The sequence below is a fragment of the Chrysemys picta genome, chromosome 5 (genome assembly GCF_011386835.1).
Source record: "Chrysemys picta bellii isolate R12L10 chromosome 5, ASM1138683v2, whole genome shotgun sequence".
In the NCBI taxonomy this organism is placed as follows: domain Eukaryota; kingdom Metazoa; phylum Chordata; order Testudines; family Emydidae; genus Chrysemys; species Chrysemys picta.
The window spans coordinates 144,531,726-144,557,289 of record NC_088795.1 but is presented as its reverse complement, the minus strand read 5'-3'; the positions used below and the strand labels follow the sequence as shown (position 1 = coordinate 144,557,289).

General features: G+C 55.3%; 2 protein-coding genes across 6 annotated transcripts; one reads left to right on the top strand and one right to left on the bottom strand.

Moving 5' to 3' along the window:
* Window positions 1–15,917, bottom strand: WDR54 (WD repeat domain 54). 2 transcript variants are annotated; one of them, XM_065597408.1, is made up of 11 exons: window positions 15,800–15,917; window positions 15,148–15,373; window positions 12,287–12,349; window positions 11,286–11,352; window positions 7,979–8,035; window positions 7,401–7,528; window positions 4,658–4,758; window positions 4,288–4,450; window positions 3,827–3,901; window positions 2,338–2,470; window positions 1–2,256 (listed from the first exon to the last, which is right to left on the bottom strand). In XM_065597408.1, exons 1-10 carry the CDS (start codon window positions 15,868–15,870, stop codon window positions 2,339–2,341), a joined length of 1,083 nt encoding a protein of 360 aa, XP_065453480.1. In that variant the 5' UTR covers window positions 15,871–15,917; the 3' UTR covers window positions 1–2,256; window position 2,338. The 2 variants fall into 2 exon arrangements, with proteins under 2 accessions (XP_065453480.1, XP_065453479.1); XM_065597407.1 differs by having other exon boundaries at window positions 1–2,470.
* On the top strand, window positions 11,782–23,411 carry C5H2orf81 (chromosome 5 C2orf81 homolog). 4 transcript variants are annotated; one of them, XM_065597406.1, is made up of 5 exons: window positions 15,839–15,945; window positions 16,550–16,772; window positions 17,482–17,709; window positions 18,788–19,000; window positions 22,181–23,411. In XM_065597406.1, exons 3-5 carry the CDS (start codon window positions 17,485–17,487, stop codon window positions 23,210–23,212), a joined length of 1,470 nt encoding a protein of 489 aa, XP_065453478.1. In that variant the 5' UTR covers window positions 15,839–15,945; window positions 16,550–16,772; window positions 17,482–17,484; the 3' UTR covers window positions 23,213–23,411. The 4 variants fall into 4 exon arrangements, with proteins under 4 accessions (XP_065453477.1, XP_008172680.4, XP_065453476.1 ...); XM_065597405.1 differs by lacking the exons at window positions 15,839–15,945; window positions 16,550–16,772 and adding an exon at window positions 11,782–12,388; XM_008174458.4 differs by lacking the exons at window positions 15,839–15,945; window positions 16,550–16,772 and adding an exon at window positions 13,548–14,711.
* The last annotated feature ends 2,153 nt before the right edge of the window (window positions 23,412–25,564 follow it).

Below are 25,564 nucleotides of genomic sequence, written 5' to 3'. Positions count from 1 at the left end.
GAGGGTTCAAGCTGATTTATGGCAGCAGCAGCACACCCTGGGCACCAGAGCGAAGCTGTGGAGGGGCTGCTGGGCCGTGGTACTGCCAGTGGCAGGGAGCCCGGGCACTGCTCCTCTGCGCGTGCTGCAGGGCCAGGCACAGCAGAGGGAATGATAGAGCCCAGGGCCAAGACAGAGACAACAGACGGGCCCAGGGGCGGGAGGGGTTTCAAAGCCTCGTGCCAGCAGGGCTGGGTTGGAGGAGAGACAGCAAGTTTCACTTCACCTCCAACACTCTACATGCACCCACTGGTGAAATGCAGCCACCTCTAGGGTGATCACTGATGGCTGTTTAACAGCCCCCACAAACGCTATACGGCAGGGTCAAAGCGTGCTGCGTTTAACACACTACAGGGGCTATGGGGCACTGAACAGGACTTAGCCCAGCCAGCGGGGTTAACCCCCTACTCCAGCACTGTGTCTAATTAGGTCTATTGGTACTATGGTAAAGGACACCAGACACTAGTGGCAGGCTGAGGACCCCACCCAACAGCAGCAGAGGAAGGGAAAGGTCATGCACTTTTCCCGACAGCAGGAGAACGCTGCCTCTCGGGCCATCCGGGGGGTCTGTGCTGCTAAACTAACTGCCCTGCAGGAGGGGGCCCTGCCCTGAGTGACAAGCATTTCCAAGGGACCCCCCCACCCCCAGCCTCAAACACTCCATGACCTGAGAACCTTCTCGGCAGGCTGGGGCAGCAGGGGCTGTAGCCTGTGCCCAAAGGGGCATGTCACCCCCTCTTGGAGAGGGGCTCCCCTGAGCCAGGCCATGCCAGCTCCAAGTCTCCTCCCGGCAGCTCTGCAGGGGGCAGTATCTGGGACTGAGAGCCAGGGGCCATGCAGGGACAATCCAGCCCGTGAGGGGCTCCTGTGGGGAGCCTGCATCCTGCAGCTTCCTTGTCCTGGGGGAGCTGAGCCCAGCAGCTGTTCCCATGTCAGGCCAGCGGGCCCTGCCTGTCCCCAGCTGGGTGGTCACTGAGCTGGCACCCCCTCTAGGCAGCTGAGGGGATGAGGCCAAAACTAAATCTGTTCAGATCATGGTATTAGCTCTTAGTTAGCACTTTCCAGCTGTAGGGCTCACTGTGCTTTACAGGGGAGGGCAGTGTGGCTGTCCCCATTTTACAGGCACAGAGCAAGGTCTTGCCCAAGGTCATGCAGCAGGCCCGTGGCAGACCCAGGTCTCCTGAGTCCCAGTCAGGTGCTCTGTGTTCTCGGACACACTACCTCTCACACCGCCAGCCCCATTCAGTGCCGCCTGCTCTCCGAGCTTGGGGCCTGCTCAGAAGCTGTGCAATGGCCGAGTAGCGACGGGGCTTTGGCACAGACATGGGGCTGTGCCGAGATGGAGGTGAGACTATGGCCCCGGGGATGCTACAGGGGCCTGGAAAGCAGAGTGGTGAAAGCTGCGCCTGCCCCAGACACCCCAGGGCAAGTCCCAGCTGCTGTACAGTGGCCCAGGGTCTGTGCCCCAGCGAGAGCTCTCTGCAGCCCGAGTTCAGGGGAGGAAAGGAGCCAGGTGGGCCCCACGGCAGCAGGGATTCGTTTGCTCCTGCCTTGGAATGAAGGATGGCACCTCCTCAGCTACTGTCCCCCCCCCCAACTCTGCACCTCCTCAGCTACTGTCCCCCCTCCCCCAACTCAGGGCCTGCTGGGGGGGACCCGGCTCTGCATCTCCTCAGCTACTGTCCCTACCCCCCAACTCAGGGCCTGCCGGGGGGGGGGGGGGGGACCCGGCTCTGCACCTCCTCAGCTACTGTCCCTACCCCCCAACTCAGGGCCTGCCCGGGGGCCCGGCTCTGCACCTCCTCAGCTACTGTCCCTACCCCCCAACTCAGGGCCTGCCCGGGGGCCCGGCTCTGCACCTCTCCAGGCTCTGGTCTCCATACAGGAGCAGAGGGGAATCACAGCCTGCAGGGGCCTTGGGCCAGGGGCCCAGCACGACAGAGCTGTGGCAGGCAGGACACGGCAGCTGCCTGCCCACAGGGAAGAAAGATCATGGAGGCAGGAGAGGGGGGAGATGAGCAGCCATGGGGTGTGGGCAGGCGTCTGGCCAGAGGGACTCTGAAGTTTGAAGAGATCTGGGCCCCCACCTGTCTGCCCCTACTCTCCCCCGTGTCTGATCTCCACCCAGGTGGGGGGCATCCTCAGCTGCATGCAGCGGCCCCAGCCCCTGTGCAACGGGAGCCAGGGGTCTGCACAGAGTCCCTGAGGCAGCTGCAGGGGGGCTGGAACATGGTGCAGCACACAGTGCCTGCGGGTACCTCCCCGCCCTGTGCTCACAGCCCCCCTGCAGCGGGGCAGCCTAGACCTGGCCATAGCGCACGATCTCGCTGAGGTCGTAGCCGGTCGCAGCGAAGGAGTTTCCCTCAGGGTCACAGAAGCGGGCGCCACAGAGCTGGGTGTCAGTCACGCACTCCGAGTGGCAGTGCTCGATCTGCAGGGGGCAGGAGAGAGCGCGCTTGGACTACGCAGCCCAGCCGGGCCCCAGGGCTAGACAGGTTTCCCCGCAGCAGCCTCCCCGGGAATCCCCCACGGGCATGGACTCGAGTGCAGGCGCCCCCTGCAGGCTGCAGCAAGGGGACACAGTGTTTCATCTGAACGTTGGGGGCTGGAATGTCACAGGGATACAAGAACCAGGCTCGGGTCTCTCCCCCCTCCCCAGCATCCAGCCCCTCCCTCGCTGTAACACCAGCCCCAGGCTTGGGGCAGCGCTGAGGGAAATGGAGGCACAGCATGCCCTCCCCAGGCTGCCAGCCAGCCAGCTCAGAGGGATTTCAGTGGGGAGGATGTGGGGCAGACAGAGCAGCTCAGGAGAGCTGACAGAGGTGCAGGCTGTGGGGTGGGGGTAGCAGGGCAGGGCCTGTGGAGGGAAGAGGAAGTCTGAGTCTCTGAGCACCTCAGTGGAGTAACCGGAATAGTGCAAGGGGTGTGGTCACGCCAGGGCCCGACTGAGGGGCTGCCGGGAGAGTAGGAAAAGCTGGCCCCCTGGGGCAGGAGGGTGGCTGGGATATGGGGGCCCCTCTGGCACCAGCAACTGGCAAAGACATGCAGAGGTGTGGGGAATTGTAGTGTTGGGGGACATGCAGGGGAGTGGGGGAGTCTAGAGGGGGGTCAGACAGCCTCCCCAAGACAGAGGGCAAGGTAAAACCATTGGCTGTTTTGCGTGCGGCATGGAAGTGTGGGGAATTTGGAAGGGTTGGGGGAGGGTGGAGCTATTGAGGGTGGGGGATGGGGATTGCAGGGCAGCTTGTGGGGGTTGGATCAGAGCTAGGAGGATGGGGGAGTGGGCAGGGGTTGGTGCAGAACTGGAGGAGACCGTGTGGGGAGCTCTGAACCAGGGCTAGGGGGGTGGATCAGGGCAGTGGGAGGCAGGAGGGGAGCTAAAAGGCCCTAGAGGGGTGCATGGATTGAGGGAAATAGGCAGGGGCAGCGGTGAGCTGGACTGGGGCTGTGGGGGAGGTGGAGGGGAGTGGCTTTTAGAATCAGGAAGAGGGCTCAGGCCCCTCACCTATTCTTGCCCCAGGGCCCTCTGGGGCCTTGTTGTGCAACTAGAGCACCTAGTCCCCAGCTCAGCCTCACAGCCCCTTGTGGCAGTGGTGGAATGTCACGGGGGGGGGGGGGGGGAAACTGAGGCACAAAGGAGCAGTGACGGGCTGACGGCTGCACTGAGAGTCAGTGGCAGAGCCAGGACTGGAACTGAGGAGCTCCTGGCTCCCAGCCCCATGCTCAGACCATTAGGCCCCATGGTTCTCTGCAGGGGCGTGTGGCCATCACAGCACTGGCCCCTCACCTCGATGTCGCCGGTGTCTGGGCTCCGGCTGAGTTTCCAGATCTGGACATAGGAATCCTCGGCACCCGACAGCAGCTGCAGTGGGAGGCAGAACAGAGGCGTGAGGGGGCGGCAGGCTCCTGGGGTGGCGGGGGCGCTCTGCCAGCCTCTGAGCTCGGGCCCAGTGCTCACTGCAGCCAGCAGAGCCTCTCAGCACCGGTGCCACCAGATGCTGCCGAAGCCTGCTGCATGCGGTGACTGTGGCAGTTCTCCTTGGCACACTGGCTCTGGGGCTCGGGCCTCTCTCCCTGGGCAGGACAGCAGCACCGCCTGGGGCAGAGGGGGGCAGAATGCAATGGTATGTGTGCGCCCCCTCCTGGCTAGCGTGGGAGTTGCAGCTCTTCCCAGCCTCAGCGAAGGATTGAGGCAGGCAACTGAGGAGCTCAGCCAAGCTGTGTCCGGGAGGCCTTGGACAGGTTTACCTTCCCCGTCAGGGGGGCCAGGTCCAGGGCGTAGATCCAGCGAGCGTGGGCGCTGACCGTGGCACGCAGGGCCCCGCTCGTGGCCTCGTACAGCCGGATCTGCCCATTCCCATAGCCAGCAGCAATGACACCGTTCCACAGCTTCACCGAGGAGCAGGTCCACCTGGGCACAAAGGAGACATGTCAGCCCCACTGGCGCCACCGGGGCGGGAGAGTTATGGGCTTCCCCCTTCCCCCCAACACACTGTTCACACTGCATCAGAGTGTCCTCCCCCCTCGCCTGGGGCCCCCTCTAGCAAGGCCCAGGGGGAGGTCTCTGGGCTCATCTCACTGCCCCAAGGAGCTGTGGGAGCCCCCCACCCTCCCTTACCCAAAGGCAGAGATTTTGGTGAGCAGGGAGAACTCCTCCTTGGATCTCCAGACACACAGGGCCCCAGAGTCATCTGCAGTCACCAGGTCAGCAGCCCCATCCTGCAATGGGAGGAGCAACAGTCAGTGCCATGCCATGGGACCCCTCTCAGCCAATCGGGGCACGGGGAAGTCAGCAATCAGTAAGGATACTACAGAGTAGCCAGTCACCAAAGCGCTCTTTCGCAGAAGTGCAGGAAAGTTGCTTTATAATCTACTCCCCTCAGCCAATGAGCTACCAGGAAACTGACACTGACCCATCCTTCTCCGAATAACTAATGAGCTGGTGCACGTCACTGGCCTCTAGTGGGCGGACTGAGAACTGTTAGCTGTGTGGCACCTCCCCCGTCCTGTGAACAGCGGATGGAGACTCTCCTTTGGTTCCAGTGGGCAGGGTCTGGGCTTTAGGAGTGTGAGAATGTGTTATGCAGCATAGGGACCCCCACGTGCCAGGTGACTGGATTTGACCTGTCTCTTGCGCTTTCATCCCAAAGGGTTTTACTGGCCCCCGCCTCTGGATGAACAACGGCCCCAGTGGGAACGTGGGAGGCGGGGCAAGGATGCGGGGAGCTCTGGGTAAGGGTGGTCAGGCAGAGACACTAAGGGAGTGCATCTGGAACTTTCACTCCACGCATCTGAAGAAGTGAGGTTTTTACCCACGAAAGCTTGTGCCCAAATAAATCTGTTAGTCTTTAAAGTGCCACTGGACTCCTTGTTGTTTTTGTGGATACAGACTAACACAGCTACCCCCTGATACTAAGGGAGTGGATACAGTCTGACCCCGCTAATAAATGGCCTTGAGTCCAGGGAGGCTTTCATAGCCCACAGCTGGCCAAGCGATGGTTCTGGCACGGGGGAGGGAGAGCTCAGTGGTTTGAGCATTGGCCTGCTAAACCCAGGGTTGTGAGTTCAGTCCTTGAGGGGGGCACTTAGGGATCTGGGGCAAAATCAGTACTTGGTCCTGCTAGTGAAGGCAGGGGGCTGGACTTGATGACCTTTCAAGGTCCCTTCCAGTTCTAGGAGATAAGATATCTCCATTAATTTCTATTTCACTGGGCTTAGGCAAAGTAGCTGACTAAGGTGCTGCCTCCATCGATTTAATTGTTCCAAGGTCTTTATTGTTAAGCTGTCCTCATTGTCTTGAGCTGGTCAGTTGCTATGTTCAGTGTGGTAGCCGTGCTAGTCTGTATCAGCAAAAAGAACAAGGAGTCCTTGTGGCATTTGTGGTGACTGAGCCAGAAGAGAACCACTTCATATGAATTGTGGGGATTTCCAAAATGCCGTTGGTACAGCGGGTAAGACAGGTTTATGGAAGCTGCTACGCCACTATGGAAAGCCTCTGAAATTTGTGAACATCATTCAGAGCGTCTACGAAAACATCACCTGCCAGGCAATACATGAGAGTGAACTGACTAAACCATTCAAGGTTACTACGGGCATCAGACAAGGATGCTTTGTGTCTCCTGTGATCTTTTTACTGGTAGTGGATTGGGTAATGAGAGACCACAGAACAACCAAGGGGGAGACAATGGACTTTCACACGGAAGTTAGAGGACCTTGATCTTGCAGATGAAATCAACTTGCTATCCCGCACCCATAGAGACGTGCAAGCTAAAACCAGTAATCTCTAGGCCTATGCACAATTAGGAGGGTTGAAAATCAACACTGAGAAAACTCAAACTATGAGAATCAACACACAACAAGAAACACCGATACCACTTTCTGGGGCTGACATGGAAGAGGTCTGATATTTCCTGTATCTTGGCAGCACTGTAAGTAAAACAGGTGGAGCAGACAAAGACATTACAGCCAGAATGGCAAGAGCCAGATGGGCCTTTGTATCTCTAAGGCCGATCTGGAGAAATAGAAATCTTGCCTCCAAACTAAACTTTGAATATTTAACATCATTGTAAATATAGCACTGAAACCTGGAGACTTATTAAGACCTTACTATCTAAACTCCAAGTTCTCAGTTGCCTTAGACAAACCCTCTATATCAGATAGCCAGAAAAAAATCACGAACAAAGAACTCTGGAGGAGGACGAAACAAAAACGAAAAGGACAGGAAACTATGGAACAAAAATGGAGTTGGCTCGGACACTCATGGAGCAAAGACCTGCACAATGTAACAAGAGAGGCACTGAACTGGAGCCCCGAGGGCAAAAGGCAACGAGGTAGCCCAAGGATAACAGAAGCAGAATTGATAAAAAGCTAAGGCTGTGTCAGGAGACTGGCAAGGAAGGACAGCTGTGGTGAAGGGCCTCTGCTCCACATGGGCTAGAGGCATAGGAGAAGAGAGAGTAGGGTTTGAGCCACCGACTGTACCCATCCTGCAGGGACTGTACCAGCCCTGGGAGGGGTCAGTGAGCCCTGTCTTTGCGGTGGCTGGGTCTGGGTGGGGATGAGGCGTCTCTACTGACCTCTGGTGCACAGTAAGGACCACCCTGGCCGCTGGAAAGCCTCGGCACGAAAGGTTTTGGTCTGGGCTCTCGCAGGAAGGGCTCTGGCATCGTTAGTGTCTGGGCAGCGCAGGTGGGCCCTCAGCTCTGAGTCTCCCGCACTGGGAAGCACATGGGAAAGAGGAAGGGCTGACAGACTGGTTTCCAGTTCCCAAGGAAGGAGGGGCCCAACTGGCTGCTCTGGCATTTGGCAACCCGGCTGTAAGGCTGGGAAAGGAGCTGTGCGCAGTGCCGGGGGCTCCATACCGGGTTCTCACCGACCTCCGAGGCGATGTCAGTGATGGAGTCGTGATGCTCCTGCAGGACCTCGCTCAGCGTGATGTTTGTTCCCTTGCTGGGGATGTCAAACACCAGCACCAGTCCCGACGAAGTCCCTGCGGACAAGCGAGGGAGATGCCACTGGCAGCCAGGTACCGGACCCCGCCCCACTCTGCACTAGGAATCAGCCTCCTGGTCTTCCCCCCTTTGGGAACTAGTCTTGACCCCCCCACACCCCAAACCAGTCTTCACCCTCTCCCCAGCCCTCACCTCAATAACTCCTCCAGCTCCAGGAGCCTGACTAGACCCTTCTTCCTGTTCCCCGCACACTCCACTCCCATCCTCCTGGGCCCAAGTGTGCCTAGTGCAGCACATCCACCGCCCAGCCCCCTCACCCAGCTGCTGTACGCAGGCCCTCTGCTTCCCCGCTATCCCAGACCTCTCCTCCCTGCCCATGCCCTCAGCCCTACCATGCAGAAGATCAGGTGCCCTGTTGCTGCACCTGGACATAGACTAATCTCCCCTTCACTCCGTCCCCCAGCCTCCCGTTTCCCTACCCCACTCACCCACACAGATGAAGCGCCCACTGGCAGCAGCGATCCCTCGAGCAAACACTGCCTGGGCTGGAAGGAAACGGACGGCCCATTACACCCCTGCAGCAGCTCCTATCCCAGAGCTCGATGGAGACCCCAGGCCACAAGGGGACACTTTGAAAGTCAGGGCCACAAGGTGTGAGGGACCCAGATACCTTGATTTAAGGCCAGATCACAGAGAAACTACAGATTGTCTAGCCAGAAGGGAACATTGGGGTCACCTTGTCTGACCTCCTGCACAACATGGGTGTGATGTTATGAGTGTAATATAATATTTCATTGGAAGGTGACAGGGCCAGAAAGAGTTAATTAACTCACAGACTGACTTGACCCATGGGTGAACTTTAGAGACTGGCTAGTAAGATAGGTAAATGAATAGAGCTTTGAAATGCAAGTCTGCATTGTTAGAGGTAAAAGGGTAGATGTTTGCTCAGGGCTTGTGATGTAAGCAAACACGGCTTGTCTATTGCGATAGTTATAATTCAAAGATCAAAAAAGGAATATTAACATTTAGGAAGACACTTGAGGGAAATAGTATTATTGTCTCTATGTCTCTTTAAAGGTTGTGGTAACCTGGATCTGAACTGTTTAATGGATAAATTACCCTGTGCTAATTGCCAGGATGTTTGGAAGGAGAGTTAAGCCTATTGTTTTCTCAGGCCGAAAGGCTGATGGAAATGTATAAGAACCCTGGGACACGATCCTGCTGCATCTCAGATCAGCTTTGGGTTTCAAGGGGGGAAACCTTCAGCCACAAGGATTGAGATCCCCAGTCACTGACTGGAGCCACCCTGAATATGGACATTGGACTATAACCCATGGAGCCGGTTTTTATAGGTGACAAATCTGAGGAACTGTCACAGACTGAAGTGTCACTAGAGGAGGTTTTGGAATTAATTGATAAACTTAACATTAACAAGTCACCGGGCCCAGATGGCATTCACCCAAGAGTTCTGAAAGAACTCAAATGTGAAGTTGCGGAACTATTAACTAGGGTTTGTAACCTGTCCTTTAAATCAGCTTCTGTACCCAATGACTGGAAGATAGCTAATGTAACGCCAATATTTAAAAAGGCAATTACAGACCGGTAAGTCTAATGTCAGTACCGGGCAAATTAGTTGAAACAATAGTAAAGAATAAAATTGTCAGACACATAGAAGAACATAAATTGTTGGGCAAAAGTCAACATGGTTTCTCTAAAGGGAAATCGTGTCTTACTAATCTATTAGAGTTCTTTGAAGGGGTCAACAAACATGTGGACAAGGGGGAGCCAGTGTACTTAGATTTCCAGAAAACCTTTGACAAGGTCCCTCACCAAAGGCTCTTAGGTAAATTAAGTTGTCATGGGATAAAAGGGAAGGTCCTTTCATGGATTGAGAACTGGTTAAAAGACAGGGAACAAAGGGTAGGAATTAATGGTAAATTCTCAGAATGGAGAGGGGTAACTAGTGGTGTTCCCCAAGGGTCAGTCCTAGGACCAATCCTATTCAACTTATTCATAAATGATCTGGAGAAAGGGGTAAAAAGTGAGGTGGCAAAGTTTGCAGATGATACTAAACTGCTCAAGATAGTTAAGACCAAAGCAGACTGTGAAGAACTTCAAAAAGATCTCACAAAACTAAGTGATTGCGCAACAAAACGGCAAATGAGATTTAATGTGGATAAATGTAAAGTAATGCACATTGGAAAAAATAACCCCAACTATACACACAATATGATGGGGGCTAATTTAGCTACAACGAATCAGGAAAAAGATCTTGGAGTCATCGTGGATAGTTCTCTGAAGATGTCCACGCAGTGTGCAGAGGCAGTCAATAAAGCAAACAGGATGTGAGGAATCATTAGAAAGGGATAGAGAATAAGACGGAGAATATATTATTGCCCTTGTATAAATGGATGGTACGCCCACATCTTGAATACTGCGTATAGATGTGGTCTCCTCATCTCAAAAAAGATATACTGGCACTAGAAAAGGTTCAGAGAAGGGCAACTAAAATGATTAGGGGTTTGGAGAGGGTCCCATATGAGGAGAGATTAAAGAGGCTAGGACTTTTCAGCTTGGAAAAGAGGAGACTAAGGGGGGATATGATAGAGGTCTATAAAATTATGAGTGATGTGGAGAAAGTAGATAAGGAAAAGTTATTTATTTATTCCCATAATACAAGAACTAGGGGTCACCAAATGAAATTAATAGGCAGCAGGTTTAAAACAAATAAAAGGAAGTTCTTCTTTTTCGTCAACTTGTGGAACTCCTTACCTGAGGAGGTTGTGAAGGCTAGGACTATAACAGCGTTTAAAAGAGAACTGGATACATTCATGGAGATTAAGTCCATTAATGGCTATTAGCCAGGATGGGTAAGGAATAGTGTCCCTAGCCTCTGTTTGTCAGAGGGTGGAGATGGATGGCAGGAGAGAGATCACTTGATCATTACCTGTTAGGTTCACTCCCTCTGGGGCACCTGGCATTGGCCACTGTTGGTAGACAGGATACTGGGCTAGATGGACCTTTGGTCTGATCCAGTACAGCCGTTCTTATGTTCTAAAGGACTTTTGGCAACTACAAGCTCACCTCTGCTATGTATCTGGATCTCAAGAATTGAATTCAAGTCTGTCTGTATATTGATCTTTTAACCAACACTCTCTCTCTTTTCTTTTTAATAAATTTTAGTTTAGTTAATAAGAATTGACTATAGCGTGTATTTTGGGTAAGATCTAAGTTGTAATTGAACCTGGGTATGTGGCTGATCCGTTGGGATTGGAAGAACCTTTTCTTTTCTATGATGAGATAAGATTTTCAGTAATTTTCATCATATGTTTGACAGGTGTGTCTGGCCGGAGGCCTGAGGCTGGGTACTTTAAGGGAACTGCGTTGTTTGGACTCTGAGTAACCAGTGAGGTAATACAGAAGCGGTTTTGTGCTGGTTGGTAAATCTAAGTATTGGAAGATCCACCAGCGTTTGGGGTTTGTCTGCCCCGTTTTGTTTGCAGTTCACCCTGATTGAGTGACCTCAGCTGGCTCCCACAGGCAGCACCGTCACAATGGACAATAGACATCCTGGAATTAATTCCTAAATAAAACCAACATCCTCCCTTCTGCTGGCTCCCTGGGCCAGAGCCCCCTACAGGTTATTTGGCTCCTGGGGTGGAGGGAGCCAAACTGTGCCACACAAAATCCATGCCCATGGTTCAGCCCGCCCTTCCAGGGCAGTTGTTGGCTCTGCAGAGCCCTCCTCCCTAAGCTCCTGCTGCAGCACTGCCCCCAGCTGGGATCTCTCTTTACCTGACGGTGGTTCCAAGACATCCAGGGCATGCCAATAAACCATGATGGAGCCGTCTGACTCGTACATCTGGGGAGTGAAAACACCTGGTCAGCTCGTTGCAGAGTCACTTCTGGGTGGGGTCGATGAGCCTGAAGCCGTCAGGAGAAACCCTGAGTGCTGCCCCCACAAAGATTTCCAGAGAGGGGGGAGGCACCCCTGTTACCAGGGGCCCTCAAAGTCCTGGACACAAGGACCTCCAGAAGGCACCTTGTAACAGGTAGCTGCCAAGATGGGCCAAGAGGCCTGGGGCTAGCCGCATCTGTGCAGGGCATGGGAACAGTTTTTACAGGGGCAGTGCTGAAAGCCATCAAACAACACTATAACCCCATACGTGATGGGAGCTAGGCGTTTGGTTGCTATTATCGCTTCGAGCCAGCTGCCACACCTATAGCTCCAGCACACCGGGCCGGTGCCATAGTGACTTGTCTCACAGCCTAAGATGGCTAGACTGCTTGGGCTGACAGCCTGAAACACCTGAGCCCTATGAAAAGGCAGCGAGAACACAGTTTAATAGCCGATTGACAGGCAAGTGCAAGCTGTGTTCCCGAGGAAGGAGTGCAGGGAAGCAATGCTCCATCTCAGAACAGAGAGATTAGAGAAACTCCGAAGGGACAGGGAACTGAGGCTGGGCTGAAGAGGGGCCCAAGTGGGGTGGAAAAAAAAATTGTTTAGGGCTTTTATTACCCTGGAAGGGGACTGCACTGTGAAAATGACCCAGCTGGAGGCCTGAGCCATGTGAAACCTGGGAGAGACAGGAAATCCCGGTGAAGGGAAACTGAGGCAGGAAGTGCCTGCAGAGCCAGACTTCCCCAGCAGAGGGTACTATGGGGCAGTCATGCCCTATGACATGCCTCCATTGACCTTCCTACAGCTCAGGAGGCTGGCCTTGTTCAGACATAGCTCTCAACCTCAGGCCCCACCCACTCCTTTCCCAGAGCCTAGAAAAGGGAAGCACTCTTACCTGGATGCCTTTCTGAGAGGTCAGGACTAGGAGAACTCGAGAAGGCAGGACACACCAGGAGGCCTGAAAGGGAGGGAAAGGAGCTGTTGCAGCCAACATGGGGTAATTCTACATGATATCTTATCCTAACAGCTAAAGGGGAACTGATCGCAGAGCTAAAAGTTAATGCTAGCTTAAGTACAAATTATCATGACTTGATCCCATTTATAATGTACAAACAGAATAAAGTCCAGATCAGTAATAGATATACTTGGTGTTTTACAAGGCCCATTTCACAAAGCTGAAAATGATTATGGGCCAAATCAGCTGTGAGGAAGAATTTAACCTGAAAAGTGTGAATGATGATTGAGAATCATTTAAGAACACCTTACTAGATGCCCCAAAAGCCACACTAGAGGAAGAAGGCTGTGCTGGTTTAAAAAAACCCAACCAGGTTTAGAGGGGAAGTGAAGGCAGCTGTACCATATAACAAAGGGAAGAAGGGGGAAGTTGATAGTAATGAATATAAATCAGAAGTGAGAAATTGTAGAAAATCGATACAGGAAGTCCAAGAACACAAGAAAAAAATATATGGCCAGCAGAGTTAAGAACAATAAGGAGTTTTAAAAATATATTAGGAACAAAAAGAATCCTGACAACGGTATTGATCTATTACTAGATGGAAATGGTAGAATTATCAGTATTAATGCAAAAAAGGCAGAAGTGTTCAATATATATTTCTGTTCTATATTGGGGGGGGGGAGGGAGATTATGCAGTCTCATCATACGGTGATAACACGCTTTCCTTTCTGCAAGTATCTCTGGAGGATATTAAAAAGAAGCTACTAAAACAAGCCACTTTTAAATCAGCTGGTCCAGAGAACAGGCATCAAAGAGTTTTAAAAGAGCTGGCCTAGGAGCTCACTGGATCATTCATGTTGATTTTTTTTTTTTAAATAAGTCTTGGCACATTGGGAAGTTCCAGAAGAAAGCTAATGTGCCAACTTTAAAAAAGGGTAAACAGGATGACCCAGGTAACTGTCAGGCTGATGGGCCTATATTGATCCCAGGCAAGATAATGGAGCAACTGATATAGGACTCCATCAATAATGAACTGAAAGAGGGTGATATAATTAATGCAATTCTATGGAAAAACAGAACCTGTCATACTAACTTGATATATTTTTTTTGATGAGATTACAAGTTTGGTTGATAAATGTAATAGTGTTGAAGTAATATACTTAGACTGCTGTCAGGTGTTTGAGTTGGTACCACACAACATTTAGATTCAAAAACTAGAATTATATAAAATTAACCTGGCGCACATTAAATGCATTAAAAACTGGCTAACTGATAGATCCCAAAATGTAACTGTAAATGAGGAAAAGTCATTAACTGAGTGTGTTTCCAGAGGGGTCCTGCAGGGATTGGTTCTTGGCGCTATGCTATTTAACGTGTTTATTAGTGACACTAATAAAAATTTGCAGATGACACAAAAATTAAGGGAGCAGTAAATAATGAAGAGGACAGCAGAGCAAACTGGATGCCACAAACAATGTGTTTTAATATGGCTAAATGCTCACATTTGGGAACAAAGAACATAGGCCGTACTTACAGGATGGGAGACTCTATCCTGGGAAGCAGTGACTCTGGAAAAGATTTGGGAGTTGTGGTAGCTAATCAGCTGACAATGAGCTCTCTGAGTGACACTGTGGCCAAAAGGTCTAACACAATTCTGGGATGCATAAATGGTAGAGAGGTTATTTTACCTCTATTTGGCACTGGTGTGACTGCTGCTGGAATACTGTGTCCAGTTCTGGTGCTCACAATTCAAAAAGGATGTTGATAAATTGGAGGGGATTCAGAGAAGAGACACAGGAATGATTACAGAATTAGGATGCCTTATACTGATAGTCAAGAAGCTCAATCTATTTAGCTTAAAGAGAAAGTTAGGAGATGACTTGATTAAAGTACCTACATGGGGAATGAATATTTAGTAATGGGTTCTTCAATCTAGCAGAGAAAACTCTAACATGAGCCAATGGCTGAAAGTTGAAACTAGACAAATTCAGACTGGAAACAAGGAATACTTTAACAGAGAGAGTCATTAACCCTGGGAACAATTTACCAAGGGGCAAAGTGGATTCTCCGTCACTGGTGATTTTTAAATGAAGACTGGCTGTTTTTCGAAAAGCTCTGCTCCAGAAATTATTGTGAGGCAGATCTCTGGCCCGTGTCATACAGGAAGTCAGACTGGCTGACCACACTGGTCTCGTCTGGCCATGACAGCAGGTCAGCGAGGGGCAGGCAGAGAGGGGAGAGGAGCAAGAAGCCTGCACTGCTCTCCAGGAGCCCGGCTCAAGCGGCATAGCCTGGCATACAGGATCCTAGAAGCTAGAGACAATCTGGGACGACTCCTCCCGCCCGCGCTGAGTGGTTAGAGGAGGTTGGTCATTTTGGGGCAATGCTGGCTGGATTAGAGCCATTTCGGCGTGGCCCGGCCTTGACCCCAAACTGCCCCCAGAGTTCTACGAGGCTGCTGTGGCCTCCAGGGGGAGGAAGGAGGGAGCTGTTCTCCCCAACTTCCCAAGGCAGGGCAGGGGAAGTGCGGGCGAGTCATGTGCCCACCGTGAGCTAGTGCAGACTCAGGAGCGAACCCCGGAGCGCTTTCTTACACTCCCTAGTGCACTAACCACCCGGTGACACGGGGTCTGTGCCCCGAACCCGGCCCCTCCGGTCGGACTGACTTTACTGGCGTGTCCGAGCCTGGCTGGCGCTGCCCTTGGTTATGCCCCCTGTCCCGAGCGCCGTTTCCCCTGGGCGGGGAGCCGGTGTGAGTTGCTGCCCTGCGTGGAGCCGGGGCGCCGGGGCCGCCCCCCTACCTGGGTGACGATGGAGGCGCTGACCGCCAGGCCGCCCTCCTTGGCCTGCAGCTGGCGGTGGGAGACGCTGAGCCCGTCGGCCGAGGCGCTGGCCAGGCTGACGGTGCTGCCGTGCACGGCGGCGAAGTAGGTGAGCTGCTTGTCGCGCAGGGGCAGCACGCTCAGGTTGTTGTACAGCGCCGAGCTGCTGCTCTTCAGCGGGACGCTCCGCTCCTTGCGGTACATCCTGGGGGGCGAGCCGGTCAGCGGGGCACGGGCCGGGGGATGGGCGGGGGCACGGGCCCCCAGTGGGCGTGGGGGGCCGAGCCGGGCCCGCGGGGGGGGGGGCGAGCCGGGGTCACGCGCGCTGGGGGGGATGGGCGGGGGCACGGGCACTCGGGGGGGGGGGGCGAGCCGGGCACTCGGGGGGCGGGGGGGGCCGAGCCGGGGGCACGCGGGCTGGGCGGGGGGGGTCACGGGCACTCCGGGGGCGGGGGATGGGCTAGGTCACGGGCACGCGCGCGGGATGGGGGCACGCGCACTCGGGGGGAGGGGGTGGGCTAGGTCACGGGCACGCGCGCGGGATGGGGGTGGGGAGGGGTCCGCCGCTGGCGGGGCCGGGGCAGAGCCCGAGCCGGGGGGGTCGAAGGGGGCCCCGATCCCGCCCGCTCACCCCGTGTCCCCCGCAGCCATGGAGACGGCGCAGCGTGTTGTCAGGGCGCGGGCGTCGCAGGGCGATGACATCACGGCCCGCGACGGGGCTGGCGTTGCCTTGGTGACGGGGACGCAGCCAGCGGAAGGGGGGCTCCAGACAGCTCGGTGAGGGGGCACCGCTGGGGTGGGGGGTGCGATGGTTGCAGGGAGGGGCGTGGCTGGGGGTGCCGGATGTGGGGGGCAGTGGGGTTGGGGAGGGGCGTGGCTGGGGGTGCCGGATGTGGGGGTGCAGTGGGGGTGGGGAGGGGCGTGGCTGGAGGGGGGTGCTGGATGTGGGGGGGCAGTGAGGGTGGGGAGGGGGTGGGGTGCTGGATGTGGGGGGGCAGTGGGGGTGGGGAGGGGCGTGGCTGGGGGTGCTGGATGTGGGGGTGCAGTGGGGGTGGGGAGGGGCGTGGCTTGGGTGCTGGATGTGGGGTGCAGTGGGGGTGGGGAGGGGCATGGCTGGAGGGCGGGGCTGGGGGCGGGGCTGCAATGGTGGCTGGGAGGGGTGCGGTGGAGGTGGGGAGGGGCATGGCTGGGGGTGACTGAGGGAGGTGCTGGTGGGTGCTGTTAGGACACAGGGACTTAAAGGTCACACATAAAAAGTGCCAGGAGAGGCAGTGACCCTCCCCCCCATGCTCTGGCATGGGGAGCCAGGGCGGTGCTGGAGGGGAGGCCAGCGCCACAGGCCCCCACTGAACTGCCTCCTTGCTTGTCCTTGTTGTCCCAGCGTCACTTGCCAGAACCCCCCTGCATTCTGTGACCAGCGAAGGTCCCCCGCGCTAAAGGCAGGGAATACCACTAGAGCCCAGTCCCTCCTGGGGAACGTTCCAGCACCCAGGAGTCCTGACGGCCAGACCCCTGCTCTAACCATTAGACCTTGTAAAAAGCAACAGAGGGTCCTGTGGCACCTTTGAGACTAACAGAAGTATTGGGAGCATAAGCTTTCGTGGGTAAGAACCTCACTTCTTCAGATGCATTAGACCTTGCTGTCTCCCAGGCCTGGGAGATACCAGAACAACACTCACATGAAGCCCTGCACAGATCCTTGTCACCAGTCCCTGGTCTCCCTGTGAGGAGTGGATGGGCAAGGCACCAGAGCACTGCCTCCAGAGCACAACGTGCTTACAGTCCCTGTGGCCCTTGCATCCATTTTAAAGCTGAGGATGGCTGTGGGCCACAGTATACAGTGCCAGGAACTGCATGTGGCCTGTAGGCCATACTGGGGCACCCTGGCTTGGTCCTTCACTCAGCGTTATCCCCAGCTGGTGGCCCCGTTGCCCATGTTGCTTGTTGCCCTGGGTAGACCCCATATAAAATGATGGGGTCTAAATGAGCTGTTACCACTCAAGAAGGAGATCTTGGAGTCATTGTGGATAGTTCTCTGAAAACATCCGCTCACTGTGCAGCGATGGGCAGGGATGGTGTCTCTAGCCTCTGTTTGCCAGAAGCTGGGAATGGGCGACAGGGGATGGATCACTTGAGGATTACCTGTTCTGTTCACTCCCTTTGGGGCACCTGGGCATTGGCCACTGTTGGAAGACAGGATACTGGGCTAGATGGACCTTTGGTCTGACCCAGCATGGCCTTTGTTATGTTATGTCCTTATGAGTACAGTGCTAATGGGATGGTGCTGACAGGCACTGTCATATTTCCCTGTAGAAAATGACGTCCCGGGACCGTGTGCCTCTCTCCAAGTCACGGGCGGAGAAGTCACGCCCCCCCACAGTACCCATCCCTCAAGTGGATATCGTCCCAGGACGCCTCTCTGAGTCGGAATGGATCTCCCTGGTCACCATGGAGGAAGGAGAGGATGGAGTGGGAGATATCCTGGAAGGGATGATAAACCAAGTGATGGATGAGTGCTATAAAGTGTACCTGGCTCGGCAGGTGAGCGTGCCAGGCCGCGGCTTTCCATGGAATCCAAGCGGTAGAGATGGTCCCAGCTTCGGGCTCAGGGCAGGACTATTCTCCAGGGCTTTGTTCCCACTACATCTGAATGGACCCAGCTGCAGGGCCTGGCTTCTGCCTGCATTCGGTAGGGAGCCACTGAGGACACTGGCTGTGTGAAACCAAGCACTATGGAAACAGATGGAAGGGCTTCGGGGAAAGGGCTTGGTCCAGAGGGACCAGGCCATCTGGCTCAGAGCAGCTCTATGCTGCTGCTTGCTTCCTGGAGAGAAAGGAAAGCAGAGCAGGGATCCAGACCCTTTCTGTGGCCACTAGAAATGGAGCGTCCGGAGGGGATGGGGCAAGAGGTTCCTATTGCAGTGGCCTTTGTGTGATCCTGACTTGGCTGCCCAGCTCCTTGCTCGAAGCTGGGTATGTCTCCCCCTCCCTCAGGCTGAGAGCTCCTGGAACCCCAGGGGAAATCTGTCTGCTTGCACAGAAGTCTTCATGCTCCCATCCACCCAGGCAATGGCTCCCAGGCGGAGTACACCCCGAGTCACTCATCTCACTGGTGGCGCTGTCATCTCCTGCCCTCAGCCATTAGGCACTCAGATACCATGGTGATGGGTGTGGTATGAGACCCCGAACAGAATGGGCGTCTCCCTCCTGGCCTTCGACTCGCCTCTCAGCTCCATTATGGAGATAATAGCTTCTGCTCTCCAGGGGCGGGACTGGGTCCATGCTCTGGAGCGCTGAGCTTCGTGCAATGTGGATTATTTTACTATATGCAGATTGCTTAGTTGGAAAAGGTACCCGAGCCTGCACCGTCCTGACAGTCACCTCCCTGGCCACATGCCTCTCTTCTGACTCGGCACGTGAGCTGCACCAGCTTGGACTCCCTTAGATTCAGTGGGCCAAAGTCAGAGTTGGCATGGACAGCAAGGGCACACTGATGGGTGGGGTGCGTCTACAGGAGTTGAGATGGAGTCTTGGTCTCCTGCCTCACTTCTAGCCAAAGTCAGGAAGCAAGTGAGTGGTGCTGGGCTCATTCTGTCTCTGCTCTGCTCTGCTTTCCCAGTGCATCCCGTTCACCATCAGCCAGGCACGGGATGCCATCCTGCAGATTGCCGAATGGCGCTTCCTGGCGCGGGATGAGGGGGAGGCCACCGTGGAAGAAGATGCCACCTGGCAGGAGGAGGAAGAGCCAGTGGCCTGTGTCACAGACTCGTGGGCACAGGGCTCAGTCCCCGTCATGCGAACCAGCCTGACCCTGTTCCCGAAGGAGAGAGAGGTACTCTAGCACCAGGGCTTACCTTGGGAGCACTGGCCCATGGTCAGTGGGGGGTGGGGCGAGGGAAGCAGGCTGCTCCCGAGTGCTTGTCCTGACAGGCATTCTGGGCCTGGCAGGGCACAAGAGATGAGACCTGAAACTGCCTTCAATCTGGTTAGTACTTCAGTCTGGTTGTGGAATCTACAGGGATGAATGCCATGGAAAAAACCTATCAGCCCACCCCCCAGCTTCCTGGAAACCAGGATGCCCTTGCGGCCTGTAGATCCTGCAAGTGCCTTCTTCACTATGGAGTTGCCTGCAGAGATGACATGTCCCAGCATGCGATGCTTCATCTCGAGCCAAACAACCTCTGAGATCTTGTCTATGGATGAGAGAGGAGTTCCAGCCACCCCCTCTCTGCCAAGCCAGTCAATAAGCATGTCAAGCAATGCTGGGCTTTGTGCTGTGGTCATCTGACCCCTAGAAATTGCACTGGTATGCCTACCCCTCCCATGGATGATGGGCTTTCCCCCTTTCCTTCTCAGTGAGGTAGCTCATCCGCTCCCACCAGCCAAGCCAGTGAGGTTCCACAGACATGCTGAGATTTGGATGTGCATCAGAGCAGGCCCTGCCACCATGGGACAGTCAATCAACATGGCATGTGTATATGAGTGTAAATACTTCCTTCCCAATTCCTGCTTGTCCTACAGCCCTTCCGACAGGTCCCATGTGCCAAAGACCCATTGTCGTTGGGCACACAGCCAATGCAGGGATGTGTGACAGGTTCCCCCTGGGTTGCCACCTGGAACTGGGGTACCACTGAGCCTCTGACCCACCAGCCTGGGCTCCCTCTCACACTATGCTGCTGTGACGAGGTGCAAAACCCTCCAGCCTTCACACAGGTAGGGACACACCCAGCTGCAGTTACACGCAGGCTCTCTGACTGCCAGCTTCCCCAGCTAGGCCCCAGAACAGCACCGTCCTGCCCCAGTCAAATGTGGCCAGCCTATGGGATTAATACCTGGTCCACCTCTCCCTCAATGTGAAGAGAACAACGCCCACTTGTGGTAACCACGCCGAGATTTTCCCCAAGCACTCCAGTCAAAGCTCACTGGTTTGGATTAAAACATAAAATACATTTAATAAATACAAAAGATAGATTTGAAGTGATTATAAGTGACAGCAAACAGATCAAAGCAGATTACCTAGGAAATAAACAAAAAGTGCAAACTAAGCGTAATATACTAGATCGACTGGCTCTGAATAGCAGAGTCTCACCCTGAGAGATGATACCAGCAGGCTGCAGATTCCTAAGGGACAAGCTACACTTGCTTTGCAGCTTGGAATCCCCAGGCAGGGCTCCTTGTGATTTATGGGGCCCTAGGCAGTATTATTAAACTGGTGCCCCTGTGTCCGACTTGGGGCACAGCCACCACCCCCGCCCACGGACCCCCAGAAGACACCCCCCCCCCATTGCTGACAAACACTGAGCTTCATGCTCAGCAGACGCTGCGGCAGCCCGGGCTCGCAGCCTGGTGGGGAGGGATGAGGCAGCAAAGGTTACCAAGCTGCCCGGCCCACCTCACCAGTGGTGGCTCCAGGCACCAGCGCTCCAAGCTCATGCCTGGGGCGGCAAGCTGCGGGGGGTGCCCTGCTGGTCCCTGGGAGGGTGGCAGTCAGGCCGCCTTCAGTGGCATGCCTGCGGGAGGCCCGCGGATTCGGCAGCAATTCGGCAGCGGGTACGCCGAAGCCGTGGGACCGGGGACCTCCCGCAGGCAAGCTGCCGAAGGCGGCCTGCCTGCTGTGCTTGGGGCAGCAAAAAAGCTAGAGTCGCCCCTGCCCCTCACACCAGTGGAGAGTCTCAGTTCCCCACAGAGACCCCCATACTCTCTCCCTCGTGCAGAATGCGCCGTGCCGGCACATTCGGCTCTGTGAATACAGGCCCTGCCTAAGGACACTGCAGCGCACGCTGCGTGTGCGGGAGCCAACCCGTTCTTACCTGCTTCCCTGGTGGTGCCCCACATTTTTGGGTGCCCGAGGGAGCTGGGTATGCTGTGTATGCCTAAGGACAGCCCTGACCCCAGATCCTTCATACACAGGCCAGAAATCCCCTTAGCCTGGGTCCAGCACTTCCCCCAGTTCAGTCTTTGCTCCTCAGGTGTTGCCAGGGGTCTTCTTGTGTGGGGAGTGAAGAACCCCAGCTGATGTCACTCCCTGCCTTATAGAGCTTTAGCATATGGTGGAAACCCTTTGTTCCAAAGCTTGGTTCCCAGACCAGTCTGTGGAAAAACACTGTCATCCCAACATGGAGACCAGCGTCATGTGGCCTGGTCACATGTCCTTGTAGAGTCACAGTAGCCATTACTTACAGGCTGTCTGTAGCATTCTCAGGAAGGTTCCCCAGATGGGGAATAACCTTCTCCCAAGGCCTGTTGTTTTTCCTAAGGGCCCATTGCCCTGAATAGGCCCTTCCCCACCTGCTCTCTAGACTGAAAGCATCTTGTCTAGTGGGCATTACCCAGGTGTAACTACATTTGAAGTACAGATACATAGTCAGTATTTATACCTTCAGATACAAAAATGATACATGCCCACAAATAGGATAATCATATTCAGCCAATCTTAATCTTTTCAATGACATCCTCCATGACCCATCTTGCATAATATGCATCGTAATCCTGCCATAATCCTATCCGAACAATATCACCATGAAGAATACGGGCTGCAGTGTCACAGGGTGCTGATGTGTTAGAAAGGAACAGGATGATCAGGGGCCCAGCTCATTCCCATGTGTCGCCGCCTGCACTGAAAGGGGTTTCTTTGCTGTAGGACCTGGCAGCAGTTGCAGGATGTCCCCCGGTGGAGCGTCTCTTGGAGCTGCTTGGGCAGGAGGGGTGGAGGGGAGGCGCAGGGTGAACAGCACAGTTAGCTCAGTCCTTCGTCCTGCCAAGGCTGTCCACTGGGAGGGGCGATGTGCCAGCCTGACCTCACCAACCAGCTCCCTCTCTGACACCGAAGACCTTGACCCCAAACCCCCCCTGTGCTGTGGCCTGGCTCTTGCCCTCCATCCATTTGCCGGGGTATGAAGATATGGCCCTCAGGCCCTGCTGCTAAGTGGGCAACAGCTTGTCCTGGGTGTGGTGGCCACTCTGGCCTGGGAAGCTGAGGCTTCCTCTTGACATTAATGGCTATTTCCAACAGGTGTCTTTGGACAAACTCCCTGAGGAAACACTTTCCCATGAGGAGACGCGGTCCTACACAGGATCCCCCGAGGTGCCAGCAAGCCCCCCCCCAGAACAGCCTTCTCAGGAGAAGGGGGTCAAGTCTGCAAAGTCATCCAGGCCCCAGAATCTGCGTCCCCAGCCAGCCCCACCCCCCTCGCCCAAGACCAGAAAAGCATACAGGCCCCCTCGCGGGCTGCTGCGTTCAGCCAGCCTGAAGAGCACGGCCAGGCCCCTACAGGAGCCTGAGAAGGAGCTGCTCCGGCAGCAGCTCGCACCGACCGTGCCTGAGGAATCACCACCGGAAGATCTTGGCAGCCTTCACCAGCTCCTGCCCACGTCGTGCAGCAACCTGCTGAAGATCCAGATGGGCAGGCCCCCCACCATCAGGGGTGTGACGTATGATGAGTTTGGTACAGTCATTGCCATGCCCAGGCTGGACCCAGCCCGTCTACCCAAGTGCTGGATCAAGCCTCGGGTGGAGGTGCTGGATCCAGACGTTGAGGCCAAGCGGCAGGAAGTTCTCCAAACCGTCTCCGGGCGTGGCCAGAGGAGTACGAAGTCCCACAGCCATGCAGCCCAAGGGCCAGGGGTAGGAGAGCTCATTAGCGCGCAGCTGCTGGAGGACACGGGGCCCACGCTGAGTGGGGGGCTGGCCCAGGCTGTCTGTCCGAGACACGCAGACAAGAGAGCCCAGCATTTGCCTTCCACAGGGAGAAGCCTTGAACCCAGCAGCCATGTCTCCTGGAAGCCCAGCAACCTGCTGGACTCCATTGAGCTGGCCCCGGGAGTGGCAATCAGGGACAGCAGCAGTGTGAAGCGTGGGCCCCACCCTGGGGCACTCTGTGAAGAGGGAGGGGAAGGGGTCTTCCAGAGAAAGCTCAGGCCCATCCGCCCCAGAGTGCCGCTGCCCGCGGTTGCTGTGGGGCAGCTCATCCGTGATCACACGCCCCAGGTCCGGCCAATGGCTCTGCTCACATCGCTCATCTCATCGGGGCCAGAGCACGTGTAAGTGGAGCACGCTCCCCGTCCTCCCCTCTGCCATACCATCGCACGGCCTGTTACCAACCCCCAGCCTCTCCAGCCAGCGTGGTGTGCAGGGGCGTCTCGCTGCTTGGCTGTGGTAACCAGCTGGTGCATGTGACGAGGGACCTGCCTGCGCTGACCTCCTCGTCTTCCCCAGCTCTTGGTGACAATAAATCCCGAGCCCCCACAGCACGACTCACTTGCCTGCTTTGGTTCCACCTCCCTGCACACCAGCCCCTCTGACCCAGGAGACCCCGCGGTGTGAGGGGAACAGCCTGGGCCCCAAGGCTACACGCCCCCTGGATGCTATTAACTTACCTGCTGGAACCTCGCCCAGCTGCAGCAGGGATGATTGCTTAATGAAATGTTCCTCCCCTCTCTTTTCTCAGAGGGTCTCCATAGACCAGTTAGCATCAGTCCCAACCCGTGGTCGGTCTGTCCACCACCGTGGTCCCTGAGCACCTCGCTGTGTGGGTGTGAGTGGATGAGGGACTGGAGGTTGCAGGGAGGAATTCAGTTCCCTTCATTGGTTACCATTCAAGCCCTGAGCTACAGGTCTACACCGGCACTGTAACTCTGCCAGTGTAGACATGCCCTGAGCTTAATGCTAGCAGCAACTCCCCAGCATTCAGTAAAGTCTAAACAGTCTTCTAATCCTCATACCTGTTTTAACAGCCCTAACACTCAGGGGAGCCAGGCTGATTCCAGCCATGGATTTGTCAGAGTTCAGGTCAGACCTGGGGACCTTGGCATGAGCTGGCACCTGGTCTGCCAGCGTCACAGACTAGCCTAGTAATCTCATTAAAAAACAATAGCAAGTTTGTCTGACAAAATCTGTTTCCCATAAAGCCATATTGACTGGCATTACGGTGCTTCGATCCTCGAATTCTGGCATCCCATGACAGCCTTTCTAGGACTTTCCGTGAGCCATGACGATCATACGCAACAGCTCCCAGGAGCACTCTCTGTCACGCAGCAGGACTTCAGCGGTATTTATCCCCTTGCCACAAGGCCAAGACTTTGGTCTGTGCAGTGCAGGTGGTCTGTCATGGCAACAGAGCCAGTCCTAGCAGTGATTCCTCCTGATCACTTTGGACCACACTGGTATACAGACAAGTTATACACTACTGGTCTAGTTACTCCAGTCCTACCCCCTAGTACCAATCCAGTTAGACCAGAGCAAAGGTTCCCAGAGCAGCAGAGCTGTTCCTGTATGGGACGGTGCAGCGGGGTGAACACCCGCTCCAGCCCTGAGGGGTTGGAAAAGCCCTGCATGCGGCTTGGGCTGTGTAAAGGGGCAAACCCCGGCTGATTGGGGAAGTGGCTGCACCTGGGGCCACGCCCCAAACGGAGCAACTCAGCCTTATAAGAAGGCCAGGGCAGCCAGAGCAGAGGAGTCTCCCTGCAATAGGAGAGAGAGATAGGCCTGGCTGCAGGGAGCTCACCGGGGCCTAGAGTGAGGCAGGGCTGGGGAAAGGCCTTGGGGGCTGGGAAGCCCTAGGCCAGCAACTCCCCAGGCTGTAGGGCCCAGTCCTAGGCCCATATAGGTATTGGGGTTGCAGAGGGGCAGCCTGAGGGCGGGTAAAGGCAGCCAGTCCAAACCCCTTGTTGCCGGTGATGATTGGCTGATAGACTGCCGTCTGCCCCAGGGCGCGGGGGCTAGATGGTGACTGGCAGTAGCCATAACCTAGGTGACATTGGGATAGGAGGTGGGGGCTCCCCTGGGTGGGGAGACCCAGAGAGAGAGTGGGATACTGCCAGGGGGGCAGCACCTAAGCCAAGGGCAGCGGGGTCCGGGAGGGACATGGGGGCTAATGACAGGCGGGACACCTGGCCCGCAGAGGGCGCTCCGGAGGCTGGGTGAGCTAATTCCCGAGACGACCAGCAGGAGGTGCCGAAGGGGTGAGTCCGCGCCTGCTTACAGAAGGGAAATAGCACTTTACAGGGATAATGTACCTCCAGGCCAAGAGAACTGCATTCACCTCTGGAGTTGTACTGGTACAACTAGTTTGGTAAAAAAATAAATCACACCCCGAATCCAAACAGTCCAACCGCTACGAAAACTCGCCCTAGGCCAGGCATTCCCAGAGACTTTTTTGGCCAACTGGACTATCAACGAAAGCTTGCCCCTGCCCAGACACTGGGGAGCTGCTCGATGTTTTTCTTTGCTCTTTCTTTGATTTAGCTCTGATCAGACTTGAGGCTGAGGTGCAAAGTGAAGGAAAAGAAAACATACAAAGCTCCAAACCCGAACTGTAAACCGACCGAGAGGAGCGAGAGTGGAGGAGCTGCTAAGGGAGATTCAGTACTAAACGTGGAGCCCAACAGCCAGGGAGAG

Excerpts from the sequence above, each read along its gene's own strand:
- WDR54 (XM_065597407.1), bottom strand. The coding sequence starts at position 15,870 with ATGTCATCGCCCTGCGACGCCCGCGCCCTGACAACACGCTGCGCCGTC. Across the intron at positions 11,353-12,286 it reads CCTCTCAGAAAGGCATCCAG|ATGTACGAGTCAGACGGCTC; the intron begins GTAAGAGTGCTT and ends TTCACTCCCCAG. Across the intron at positions 7,529-7,978 it reads TGGGCGCTTCATCTGTGTGG|GGACTTCGTCGGGACTGGTG; the intron begins GTGAGTGGGGTA and ends GCTTGTCCGCAG.
- C5H2orf81 (XM_065597405.1), top strand. The coding sequence starts at position 17,485 with ATGACGTCCCGGGACCGTGTGCCTCTCTCCAAGTCACGGGCGGAGAAG. Across the intron at positions 17,710-18,787 it reads AAGTGTACCTGGCTCGGCAG|TGCATCCCGTTCACCATCAG; the intron begins GTGAGCGTGCCA and ends CTGCTTTCCCAG. Across the intron at positions 19,001-22,180 it reads TGTTCCCGAAGGAGAGAGAG|GTGTCTTTGGACAAACTCCC; the intron begins GTACTCTAGCAC and ends TATTTCCAACAG.